Source organism: Emys orbicularis, chromosome 2, assembly GCF_028017835.1.
Source record: "Emys orbicularis isolate rEmyOrb1 chromosome 2, rEmyOrb1.hap1, whole genome shotgun sequence".
Taxonomy (NCBI): Eukaryota; Metazoa; Chordata; order Testudines; family Emydidae; genus Emys; species Emys orbicularis.
This window is the reverse complement of record NC_088684.1, coordinates 241046136-241058317: the sequence shown is the minus strand read 5'-3', so window position 1 is coordinate 241058317 and position 12182 is coordinate 241046136. Positions and strand designations below refer to the sequence as shown.

The following is a 12182-nucleotide window of genomic DNA, read 5'->3' as shown; positions in this document are numbered from 1 at the left end:
AAGAGAAACTGGCTTGTATTTCAGATGGCAGTGGAAACTGGTCTATGGCAGAGATATGATGGTGCTGAGATACATTGTGGAATGACTGCTTTGATATATCATAATGAATATTGGCATCTTAGAAATAATGAAATCCCATGAAATAACACTAGCATTTCTAAATATTAACATAAACAACTGATCCAGGATACTGCAAAGTACTTTGCTTTGGAATTTTATTTGGAGCAAATGATACTCCAGCAAAATGCTTTATGCTCCCACACACATGTAAATGTAGGGCTAGATTTCACCTGCCTTAGGGCTTGTCTACACGTGGAGTTATTCCTGATTGACTATCTCTGATTAACTCCATGTGTGTACAGTCCAGAATAATTACATGTGTAGACAAGCCCTCACTCATGCTGAGTAGTACCTTGCTCTGTAAGTAGTCGGTTACAGTTTATGCTGGCTCAGGTCCAACCCATTCCTGTTCTGAGTTCCAGCCTGGAACAGAGGAATTCTGGAAGTTGTAGTTCCCTGAGGGACAAGGGAACTCTAGGCTCGTACAAAATATGCTGGGAAAGGGGCCAGGGATATAAAAGATCTCCTTTTTGCTTGCTGTGCAGGGTACAGCTAGCTGAGGAGGTTCTTCAGTGACCAGGTTTTGAAGACCAGTGGTGGTACACCCAGAAGAGGAGTAAAAAGGGCCCAGTGGGAGCCATACTGTAGAATACAGGGAAAGGGGTTGTGGGGGCAAGACAAATATAGGAGGCGGCTTTGAGGGGAAAGTGAAGCAGTGGGCAGTGTAGTGGGCAGTCACCTTCCCTCTTTGGATTTCTAGGGTCAAAGCATAAGCACCCCTGTGGCACTGAGGTGTCAGCTAGAGGGGCATGGTTATACTCCTCAAAAAAAGGAGGGTTACACAGACCCTAACAAGAGGGCTAGGCCCAGAGTCACAGACTTGTATTGTGGACTTCTTGTTTTGCTTACACACTAGGATAGGACCATTTTGGTTTAGCCAAAGGGCTAAACTCATTAAACAGTGAAAGGGAGGCTCTGAGGAAACTGAGGCAGCAGCCGTACCTGTAGCGGAGTGGTGAGACACTGTTACATAGTCCCATTGATGTCCATGGGAATGCTTGTACAATAAGGCACTACTCACTGTCAGTAAAGTGGCACAGTGAAGCTATGATGGTTCCCAATGTAAACATAAACCAGAGGAGTGAAGCATAGCTCACCAGAACTGTGAATAAAGAAATACAGCCTTACAATATGCACACCTCAGGTGTATTGCATCTTGTTTAATGTGGGCAAACAAACAGAAAGCACAGATACATAACGTAAACTCCCCAAATAATATATAGTAATTGACAACATTTACTGTTTTTCTTATGTATTTGTTTGTTCGCCTACAAGGCAGCAAGGGGAGGGAGAGATAGCTCAGTGGTTTGAGCATTGGCCTGCTAAACCCAGGGTTGTGAGTTCAATCCTTGAGGGGGCCATTTAGGGATCTGGGGCAAAAATCTGTTTGGGGATTGGTCCTGCTTTGAGCAGGGGGTTGGATTCTATGACCTTCTAACCCTGATAGTCTATGATTCTATATGTTTCTCTGAGGTAGTAAAATAATAAACCTGGGTGTTTTGTGGCAGTGTACTCCAGTAACTGAATTAAAAACAAAAGAGAGATTCTGTAATTTGTTGATAGCATAGCTGTGAAATAGCTTTATATCATAGTTTTAACTAGCTGGCCAGGTCTGAGTTTTGCTCTGTTAATTAAATAGAGACATGCATTCAAATATATGTTCTTGCAGTATGTTTAGAAATTCCTTTCATGAGATAATGTATTTAGTTTATTTTCAGATATGACACATATACCACAACACATCCAGTAAGACATATTTGGTCGTAGCATCCCTCCAACTGCTGACAAATGTATTAAAAATTAAAGAGCAGATCATACGAGCTAGACACAAGGGCTAATAGCTTTATTAATGGAGCAAGAGCTCCCATGGATTCCATAATGTATATTAAATCTTTACTCTTTCCTCCACTCATAAGGCATCCTGAACTTTCTCCTTCTCCCTGTCCCCTCCCATCATGTCCCAGTCTCTATTACAAACAAAGGGGAAGGAGACAAGGAGGAGACTTGCAGCTTAAGGTCTTGCAGGAATGGAGCTAGGGGGGCAATGTGCTTCCTGTGGATCTGAAGAGTGGAACCCCTATCTAGCAGACCTGAGCAGGTCTGTTAGATTTCCACTGCAAAAGGTTAACATCTCCAGTAAGACACTATGGGGAGGGGAAATGGAGTGGGGGCACCAAAGGGTTGGTGCATATATCTGGGTGTTTGTGGTGGCCCTGGGCCTTTAGCTTCAAGGACCAGACAACATGTAAGAAATTGCAAAAGGGGTCATTTTAAATTTCCTATGTAAAAATTAGTCAATACTTTATCAAAAATAAATAAATAAAAATAATAATAATAATAATAATAATAATAATAATAATTATGGAAAATTCAATTGTCATCCAAAAACTCACTGTGCTATTTGGAAACAAAATCCCCAGTGAAATAGAAGCATTTTAATCCTGTTTCAAGTGTATATTTTAATGTAACCTTAATTATGGAGTCACTACTGACATCTCCAGAATGTGGTATTGACAACCATGTGACAAATTGTATTTATCGTCATTGACTGCCTCACCTGCACTCTGCCCACTAATCCATTGCCCCAGGACTGCTTTCAACATTCCAAAACTCTCAGGAATGTCAAGCACCTGGCATTATTTTAAAAATAAACTTTCTAAGGAAGTGGTTTTCTGTCCCTCAAAATGTGAATATTCTCCCTTCCCCCACCTCCAATTATGTTGGCCTAAGACCCAAATAGACAATAACCACTCCAGATGGGTGTAGAGTCCAATATCTTGTTACCTGTCAGAACAAGAAACAGGAACTCAATGCTATAGAATAGTGGAGTTTCCGAGTTTCCCCAGGGGCCATCCAGCATATACTTCTAGCCCTAGAAAGGCTTGAGGGATTGGACATTTGGGATTTATAAACATTATTTTGTCATTTTTTAAATTATTTTGAATTTTAGTCATTTTTCTCTCGCACTGAGTGTTGTGCAGTTAGGCAGAGAGTATTCAAGGCCCTTACTCAGCAAAGCACTTAAATCCAGGTTAACCTTAAGCATGTGAGTAGTCTAATTGATCTCTGATTGATTTGGGTGCTTAAAATAAAGCATGTGCTTAAGTGGTCTGCTGAATCAGGGCCCTAATGAACTGGCTTTAAAGGGATAAAAAAAAATAGCTCCCAGCACACTACATATGTATGCACACACACACACACACACACACCATAGACTTTTGAAGAACCTAACTTGTGGTAAGCCAAGTCCTATCTTACTGCATTATTGAATAAGCTATTAGTTATCAGTTATTATTAAAAGAAGGATGGTCTTATGGCTAAAGCATAGGGCTGGTAGTCAGGAGTCCTATCCTCAGAGACATCATGTGTGACCTTGGGCAAGTCACTCAGTCTCTCTGTGCCTTGTTTTCCCTATCTGTATAATAATTCCCTAACATAACAAAGGTGTGAGGAGGCTTCATTACTTTTTTTGTAAAGCTCTCTGAGGTTTTTAGACGGAAGGCACAATAGAGGTATTAATTATTTATTATTTTCCTCCCTCATACAATATTTGTAATGCACAAGCCAAAGGCAGTTTTTCCCTAGTAGTGCCAATACGCATAAAAGGACACCTCATTCAATGCTAAGATTTGTATTCCACCCTATCTTCTGCAGCTAATGCCCAGAATCATAACTACTTTGATGGCCTGGCTTGCTGTTAATTGTTTTATATTATCTACTGATTAAACAAAAGAGCATGAGGAAATGTGACTTACCAGAGTTTGGGCTAATGGAGCTATTTCTCCAGGTCAGTGGCAGGACATTCACCTAAAAAAACCTGGATTGGCTAGTTCAACCTCCAGCAGGGACTCTTCCCCATAATGAATTAATTGTGTGTGTGAACTATGATCCAGAGGGCAGGTGGGTGACCTCTGCACACTGATTAGTAGCCTCTCTGTGGTACAGAGAAAACAAAAAAGTTACATTGATGGCTAACATGTGGTTTTGCCTCATAGCCCTCTGTATGGGATTGTGAAGAAATTCAGATTATGTATTGCAAGGTATACAAAAGTTCAGTTCAGACCACAGGCTGGTCAGTACAGTGGGATTAAAACAGTATAGTTTCACCTTGGGAAGAATAACTTCAAATAGGGGTATAGTAAGGGTGCTAATGCTATATTAGATGGAAAATCATATGGAATTGGATACTACAGCTACCTGAATACTTTGCCATTAATGCAAACACCACAAAATACAAAAGGGAAGAATGATGCTTCTTTGGGCTTATTTACTGTGTTTGGTACTCTGAATATCCTAGCTCCTAGATACTTGTTCACATCATTAAACCACCACAGAGATTACAATCAGGTAGTCTCCTTAGCGGATGTGGAATTTGCAAAGCCAATTTGCGGCAGCTTCGTCATTGAATAGCAGAGCCCTCTGACCACAATCAAATCTGGTCAGTCTGGTGTGATGGGCAGTCTCTGTTCAGGAGAGGTTTGGGAAGACTGCAGCTCTAGGACCATTAGGACTATATTCTGTGCATTAATAGAACACTACATTGCAAAATCATCTTCCCTTGCTATGCCAGGCAACAGTGGTATTAGTCTCTTACTATCATGAGCACTGAAATGAGCCTAAAAAGCTATTTTAAAAGCTGAGCGCTATGTGCTGGAGCCACTCACTCAGCTCTTTGGCAGAACACTTGGAAGCTGAAACCACTGGCTTCCATTTCTGGCTCCAGTCAGAAACTTCTTTACCTCACTGGTTACTTGATTGTTAATATTGTGGTCCTGTGGGTGCAAACATTTTTCCATAGATCTCAACATCAGTACATTTTAATTTTATTTGATAGTTTATTAGTAACCAAACAGCTGAATATTTCTTCTGTAGTTGAACATTAGCTGCCAGCTCTCAAATGGTATTTATCTAATCAATTTTTTCCCAGACACACAAAGTACAGTGGTTTCTAATAATAGGTTGTGTTCTAAAATCATGCAAAATGTCACTTGTTTTGCCGTAAGCGTGCATGACTCACTCTGCTGTTGTTTCCTAATAGTTATTGTGACATTTGCAGTAAGTGTTGTATTCACATCTGAGTGGGCGTATGGCCGTGGTATTCATGGCGGCAAATGAACACTTCTTGCTGGGGAAAAACAGGTTGCGATGACAGAAGAATCATTTACCAGTAAAAATCTGAGTCAGTACTGTAAATGATCACACTGTAGTGACTAGAGCAATATCAGTAATGAAATTTTGATTCTTTTAAAACATTTCTGCCTTAATCATTTAAATAGCAGTCTCTTAAGTGTCTTAACCCACAGTAGACAGTGTGGTAACCATTTATTTAAATTTTCTGAAAGCACAGAAGAGCACTGTGAGTAAGAAACCTTGCAGATAATCCCTTGCTATCAATTTCTCTAATAGTGATTTCAGTAACCAGTCTGTTAAAAGACTTTCTGTCATTATATGAGCCTTAAAAGTTAAACTTATAATTGCACCTTATAAATAAAAGTTGTTTTTATTAGACCCAGGTTTTGCCTCTGATGGTTCAGGGTTCACTGCGGTAACTATTTGTCTGTTGGAGCAAACCATATACTTTCAAATGACATGCTGTGCATGGCTAAATCCTGCCTGCCTTTCTCATGCAAGGATTTCCTATGACTTCATTGGGACAGCTTGCCTCAGTAAGGCACAATTCAAATGTATGTGCTAACTCTAAGCACAGAGAGGGCCTGATCCGAAGCCCAATGAAGTCCCATTCATCCCATTCATCTCAATGGGCTTTGATTCAGGCCCATATAGAATCCACTTATATTTGGTGTACAGAACTTTTGGAGACTGGTATATTGAAGGTAATAATAGAAACTAAACTGCCTGATTATATGGAGGACATAAATAAATGCACATGGTACACATGTCTCTTAAACCCATCTTTCATAATATTCGTTTATGAACCTCAGCTTTGAGGAGCACACTTAGTAGTTCTTCAAAAATTTTAAGTCTCTAGCCAGCATGATGAAATTGAAATTCAATCCAAACATGAAAAGGGAATCTACTAAATTTTTATAACTAACGAAAATAATAGAAGTAGTTCTTACTTCGGAGTGCCATTTATTCTGACTGTTCAAAGCAATGGTATCTTCAGACACTGTGTCTGCAACTTGGAAGATTTAAAGCTAAAATAAAATATTCCCTGTGTGTGTGTGTGTGTGTGTGTGTGTCTGTGTGTGTGTGTGTGTGTGAGTGAGAGAGAGGGGGGGGGGAGAGAAGTTGATATTAGACAGTAAAGCCACACACTGCTACATCTAATTACTATACTTACATTTTAAGAATTAAGTGAACCTGACTGATAGGAATGTTTCTTTTAAAACACTAGCAAGCTGGGAATTCTGCCTCAACAAATGGATGCTGTGGGGGACAGGACTATGCCCCATTAGCTTAGGCTATGTCTATACTGGCAATTGAACGACAAAATTTTTGTCTTTCAGAGGTGTTAAATGCCTCCTCCCCCATCTCCCCCCCTCCCCCGAAAGACAAAAGTTTTGCTGCGACAAGTGCCAGTGTGAACAGCGCAAACGCCGCTCGTTGGGGGTGGACGTTTTTTGTTGGCAGGAGAGCCAACAAACAGCGGCTACACTGCACGACTTTTAGCGATACGGCTGTGGCGACACAGCCATGTCACTAAAAGCTGTGTAGTGTAGACAAAGCCTTAGTAAATTGTTACTAGTGTAACACTTTAAGTTGCCCAAAGACACACATAGGCCCTGATTCCGCAGTAGCCTCCATGCAAGTGGCCCCCTGAGTCAGCATAAAGCTCGTTTCAGGATAGGGGTCTTAATATGGGCTTAATCTGAGGGTTATCGTAAAACAAATACCAGTTGATTATTAAAAGAAAATGACTATGTTGTAGAGACATATTCATGCTGTTAAATTTCAATGCAAATGTTATTAATAATCAATTGGTTTTTTAACACAGCTGTTTTATTACATATGCTTAATGGAACAGATTAGGGGAGATTCAGTTTTAACAGTCGTGGCATTACCTTTTAGTTGCTGGATTTATTCCTTAAATTCTATCATTTCACTCTTGTTCCTCAATGCACACCTTGGAATTTAACAGTGGCATATCATAAAACCAAAAAGGAAACATGTATATTTTTTAAATGCAGCACCATATAGATGCTGCAACCAGCACAAGTCTGATGATGTCCTAAAAAGAGGATTACATGTTTACAGCATCTCTTTTGGTAAGACCTTTATAGCATTTCAGACTAGACTTTTGTATTTTGGACATACTTCATTTTAATAATGTACATATTTGGATGTTATCAAGCAAGTGCAATTTTAATGGGAAATTAATGTAATATACATATGAAGCAGTTTCTTGACACTTGCATTCCATACAGTCCATATCTCTTCTCTCTTTCATATACTATCTTGTAGCATTCCCAAGATACCAAGAGAAAATTACACATAGAGACTTCTACTGTTATTGTCTCAGTGATAGGTCTTATTTCCAAACAAACTATATGAGGAAGGTTATGTTTTGGAATAACATCCTGTGTTTTTGTGCAGCACCAGTTTTCAGTGACAGTCTGAAGTTGCATTGTATTAGCACAAGGTATTTTCCAAAGTTAATTGATATCCCAGGTTTGTCCAGGGGAAAATCTACCGCTCCCCACAACATGCTTGACAAGTTATTATATTTACTTTAGTCAAAGCCCGAGTGTGCAGTATCCCTCTTGGAGGTGGTCTATTATTGGAGCCCCATATGCTTTTTGTTTGGGAAGAAGGCAGTCACTGTGTCATACTGTTACACAGGGTATTCTTTTTCAGGGATGTTGTTCCCTTGGGGACCATATCATGCCAGAGTTCCTAAGCCTAATAAGACCTTTGTAGCTCTTATTGTGTAAAAGTTCTGGGAGGGAAGCAAGAGTTAAACAGAAAATGTAATTCAAGCAACTATACTAGACCACATGTTGAAAAACATGACCGTTAAAGCAGAATGGCAGAGGTTTCAAAAAGATTCCTCTTGCAGTAAGCATGTGATAATGTAACCTTTTTTTGCTTCTTCCCACCGAATTCTAAGTGGGTGCTTACGGGGGATCTTTTCAGAATACGGGTTTCTCTGTGCAGGGTGGTTTTAAAAATCATATCAGAAATTATATGACCTCTTCATAAATGGTTATATCGTATGGTTTCAAAACAAGTATGGGGACTATCCAGGAAGGTGTTGAAATTGGAGGGAGTTAAGGAGGCTAAGCACTTCACAGGGCAGCTCAGCACCCAACAGGAATGGTGGCCATGTTTTTTAACATTATTTTTTTTTAAATGGCATTTGCTTCCTAAATCACTTTTTACTCAAACTTTCTCCGTCCATAATAAACACTGTAGCTTAATGGTAATTTAGTGGCAAGGGGATAAGATACACAGAATGAATAGTGTTGAATTATGTTGGGTGAAGTTTTGCAGCAATGCATATGAATTATACTCCTTTAGAACTTTTTCTTTCATTTTAATGAAAATCTCATATAGGTTATCTGCTCTAGTTCTAGCAAGGAGGATATCCCTCAGCATATCCAAATGATATCCAATACAGCTATATATGTGTCCTTACATACATTAAGAGATGAAGCATCAGTGTTCCATAAGACATATCGTGCAATCCTTCCTGAATATTTACTCAAGCAAAACTCCCATTGACCCTATAGCAATGAATGTGTGGTTGGTGGGAGAAGAGGTAATGGAGCAGGGAATCCTTGACATTTTGGTTTGGCATAGGAATTTAACTGATTAACCAAGGCAGCATGGTAGGCAGGTGAATATTTGTCTCCATTTCAGGAAAAGAATTTCAGAGCTATACTGGGGAAATATTAGTAGGCCCCAGTACTCAGGATACTCAGTATATCAGGAAAGGAAGTACTTTTCCCCAATATTTGGCATCTTAGGCACACTAACAAAGATGACTAACTAAGTGGCTTTTGTTGCCGAAGGGTAATAGAAATAAGTGTTACAGATCTGGAGGTGATTTTTTTCTTGTTTCAGCACTTGGTTTCACAACAACGTATTCTGATTCATGAAGAATCGATGAACCTGTTGAGTTTGTATACGTCTCCTTCTTTGCCCAACATTACCTTGGGACTTCCAGCGGTACAATCCCAGCTCAGTGTAAGTGATCACTTTAAAAGGGTGTCCTTTTTGTATCATGGTTTTTTCTTTGAGACCAATCTCCCTTATCCCTGCTTTCACCACCTCCTCCTCTTCAACTTTTCACTCTTCTGTCTACTTTCTCTCACAATACAAGCATACTCTGGTCTCTTTTCCCCTCAAAAAATCATCTCCATCTCTGTGTCTGTTTTGTCTTTCTGGAGTGTAAGCAATTCAGGGCAAGACCCATGACTTCATTTGTGTTATACAGGACCTGATACACTATGGGCACTACTTGAAACAATAAATAATCACACTGAATAATAAGGAATAAACAAATGTGAGCATAAAGCTTATACAGTGATGTACCAAACACAATTTCTGAATTATAGATATGAATGCTTGAAGCCACCGAAGTGGTGAGAGATACCTGGGTGGGTCATATAATTTGACCTTTTGAACTACTTTTGTACTGGTGACTACTATCGTCAATAAAATTTCTTCCAGAAATACCCTTCCAAAGCCAATAGTCTTTAAGATGACATTCTAATACTGACTCAGGCTGAGTTGGAGCTAATATATTTGGAGAAGTCCCTTGCATTTAATTTTGTTTTGTATTTAAATGTAAAAATAAGTGCATGACTATTTAGCACAGTAGTCTATTAATGAATTACATTTAATGTTTACTCATAAAGAGAACATCAGGTTGAGAAAAAGTCACAGAACTTTAGGGGTAAATTAAAGTTTTGCCATTGAGTTCAGTGGGGCCAAAATTTTACCCTAGGACTTCTTAAGGATTTACAATAGGTTTTATGATGACTCTGTACAATAATATGGAATATTATAAAGAAATCTCTGCAATTTAAGATTTAATTTATGACACAGTGGTATGACTTTTGAATTTAGTAGAATTTACATAAATTCTAGATTTATAAATGACAATGTGTCACTTTATAGTATGCAAGTTTCATTTTAAATATGCACTTTATAATGGTTTTTCAGTAAGGTAGTACTTAATTTGAATGCTGAATCTAGTTCAAGTTTTATGTCATACCTGTTGTTGTTTTTTCAGTACAATATTATGTCCTTATCTCTGATACATTGTTGTTACCTAGTTAATTTCTGAGGGAAAATATGATACTATTTTCTAACATCAGACACCTGGAGAAGTTTGCAAAAGAAAATTTTGCAACTCTAAATAAATTCTCTAGGAATCTTGCATCAGACACTTGTAAGCAAATGATTCTAGTTAAGATACTGATCATAAGTAACAGTGAGCAACATTACAAAATACACTACTTATAAATAATGTTTCCTTTCTGCAAAAATGTCTTGTCTAATTGAGAACAAGTAGTAAGTAATGTCAAAGTAATTTATTACATGAAATTAAAAGCTGTTCTCTTTAAAAACCACACACACACACATCATATAAGCTTGTATTGAGATCAGTTAGCACTAAATGCTACTTTTGGAAATTGAACAAACGGTATTTGATTTTTGCAAGGTAATGTTTATGCAATTGCTAGAATAAGATAGTGTAATTTAAATTGAATATAGCCCACCGTGGTATTTTTTCAGGAGAGAATGGCAGTGGCAGAGTGTGAAGTAAAAAGTATGTACAGAAAACTTAATGAAAAAGGTTAGGGTTTGCCTGAGTAGAACATCTAGAATTCAGATAACCAGGGAATAGCTTTTTTTTACTATTACAAACTGAATGGCAACTATGTACAATCTGGGAAGACTCAATTAGATATTTACTATTGCTATTTATTACTTTTTTATCAACCCTTTTAAAAAATCTAGTTTATATTTTTCAGTGAAAATGTAGGCAGCCATTAGCTGGAACACAGATATCTGAAGTAGATTTGCAATGCTAATTGGTCAAGATTTTCTAAAACGGGTGCCTAAATTTAGGTCCTATAGTCTGTATTTAGGCAATTAAATCAGGGGGCTTTAAAGTGCTAAATGCCCAGCAGCTCCCATTGACTCCTGTAGACCAGATTGTTATTTTACAATCCACCCTGAGTAAGGAGGCAGTGTATAATTGTGCTGCCCCAGGAGTAGGCCAGAGAAGGAATTGCTTCAGGGGGAAGTAACATTCACCAGCTCTATATCAGCTGTAGTTAATGTTCCATCTCACTTTGGCTCAGTATTGCTGATTGATCTATTGTGTGAGACAAGGATGTGTGGAAAGCCAAAGCTCACCTGCTTCCCCCTGAATTCAAGGCACCTGTTCCCCCTGTTCCTCTCCTTCTCCCTGTACAGAAAGTGTTGATTTGAGTGAGTTATGCAGGGGACTGGGAAGGGCCACACTTCCCTACACAACATTGTAAGGAAAGGTCACAATCTTGCCCTTCGAGAACAACCTCTTTATTTCAGGTTCCCTGTGCATTGATGCCACTGTGTTAAAATAACTGTCATGGTCTCCATTTTCAGTCAATAGACACAGGGTAAGATGGAGATTTTCTTTTAAATTACAGTATAAAAAGCCCAGCTAGTTATGCAGAGACCTAATGGACCAAGTCTTTGAAAAGCAGCTAACATTTCTGTTGTGTCTTGACACAGGCTTCATCTTCACTCAAAGAAAAACGGAAGTGTGAGACCCAGACACTGAGGCAGGGAGTGGCTCTTCCTGGACTGTATGGGGGAAACATGCCTCCCTCTTCAGCTCAGCCTCATATTGCTCTAGAGGGAAAACCTAACAGTAGCCATCAGGCTCTCCTGCAACATTTGTTACTGAAGGAGCAAATGAGACAGCAAAAGCTTCTTGTGACTGGTAATTCTCAAAGGCTTCACTGGAGTGTTCTTTAGAGCTTTTTTTTTTTTAACCTGGAGTTTTACAAGAGAGCGACTTTATTTTTAAATGAAATGCAATACATGAATGCTACAGTGCTCAGCCATTGGGGGGTGGAGGGGGAAGCAGTGTGGTGTTT

At 38.9% G+C, this 12182-nt stretch overlaps 1 protein-coding gene across 7 annotated transcripts in view; it reads left to right on the top strand.

The window, feature by feature from the left end:
* Positions 1-12182, top strand: part of HDAC9 (histone deacetylase 9) — a 340664-nt gene that overhangs the window by 95813 nt on the left and 232669 nt on the right. For all 7 annotated transcript variants that reach the window (XM_065399534.1, XM_065399533.1, XM_065399536.1 and 4 more), the window contains 2 exons: positions 9148-9270; positions 11815-12025. In XM_065399534.1, coding sequence (XP_065255606.1) covers positions 9148-9270; positions 11815-12025 — 334 coding nt within the window. The remainder of the gene's footprint in view (positions 1-9147; positions 9271-11814; positions 12026-12182) is intronic.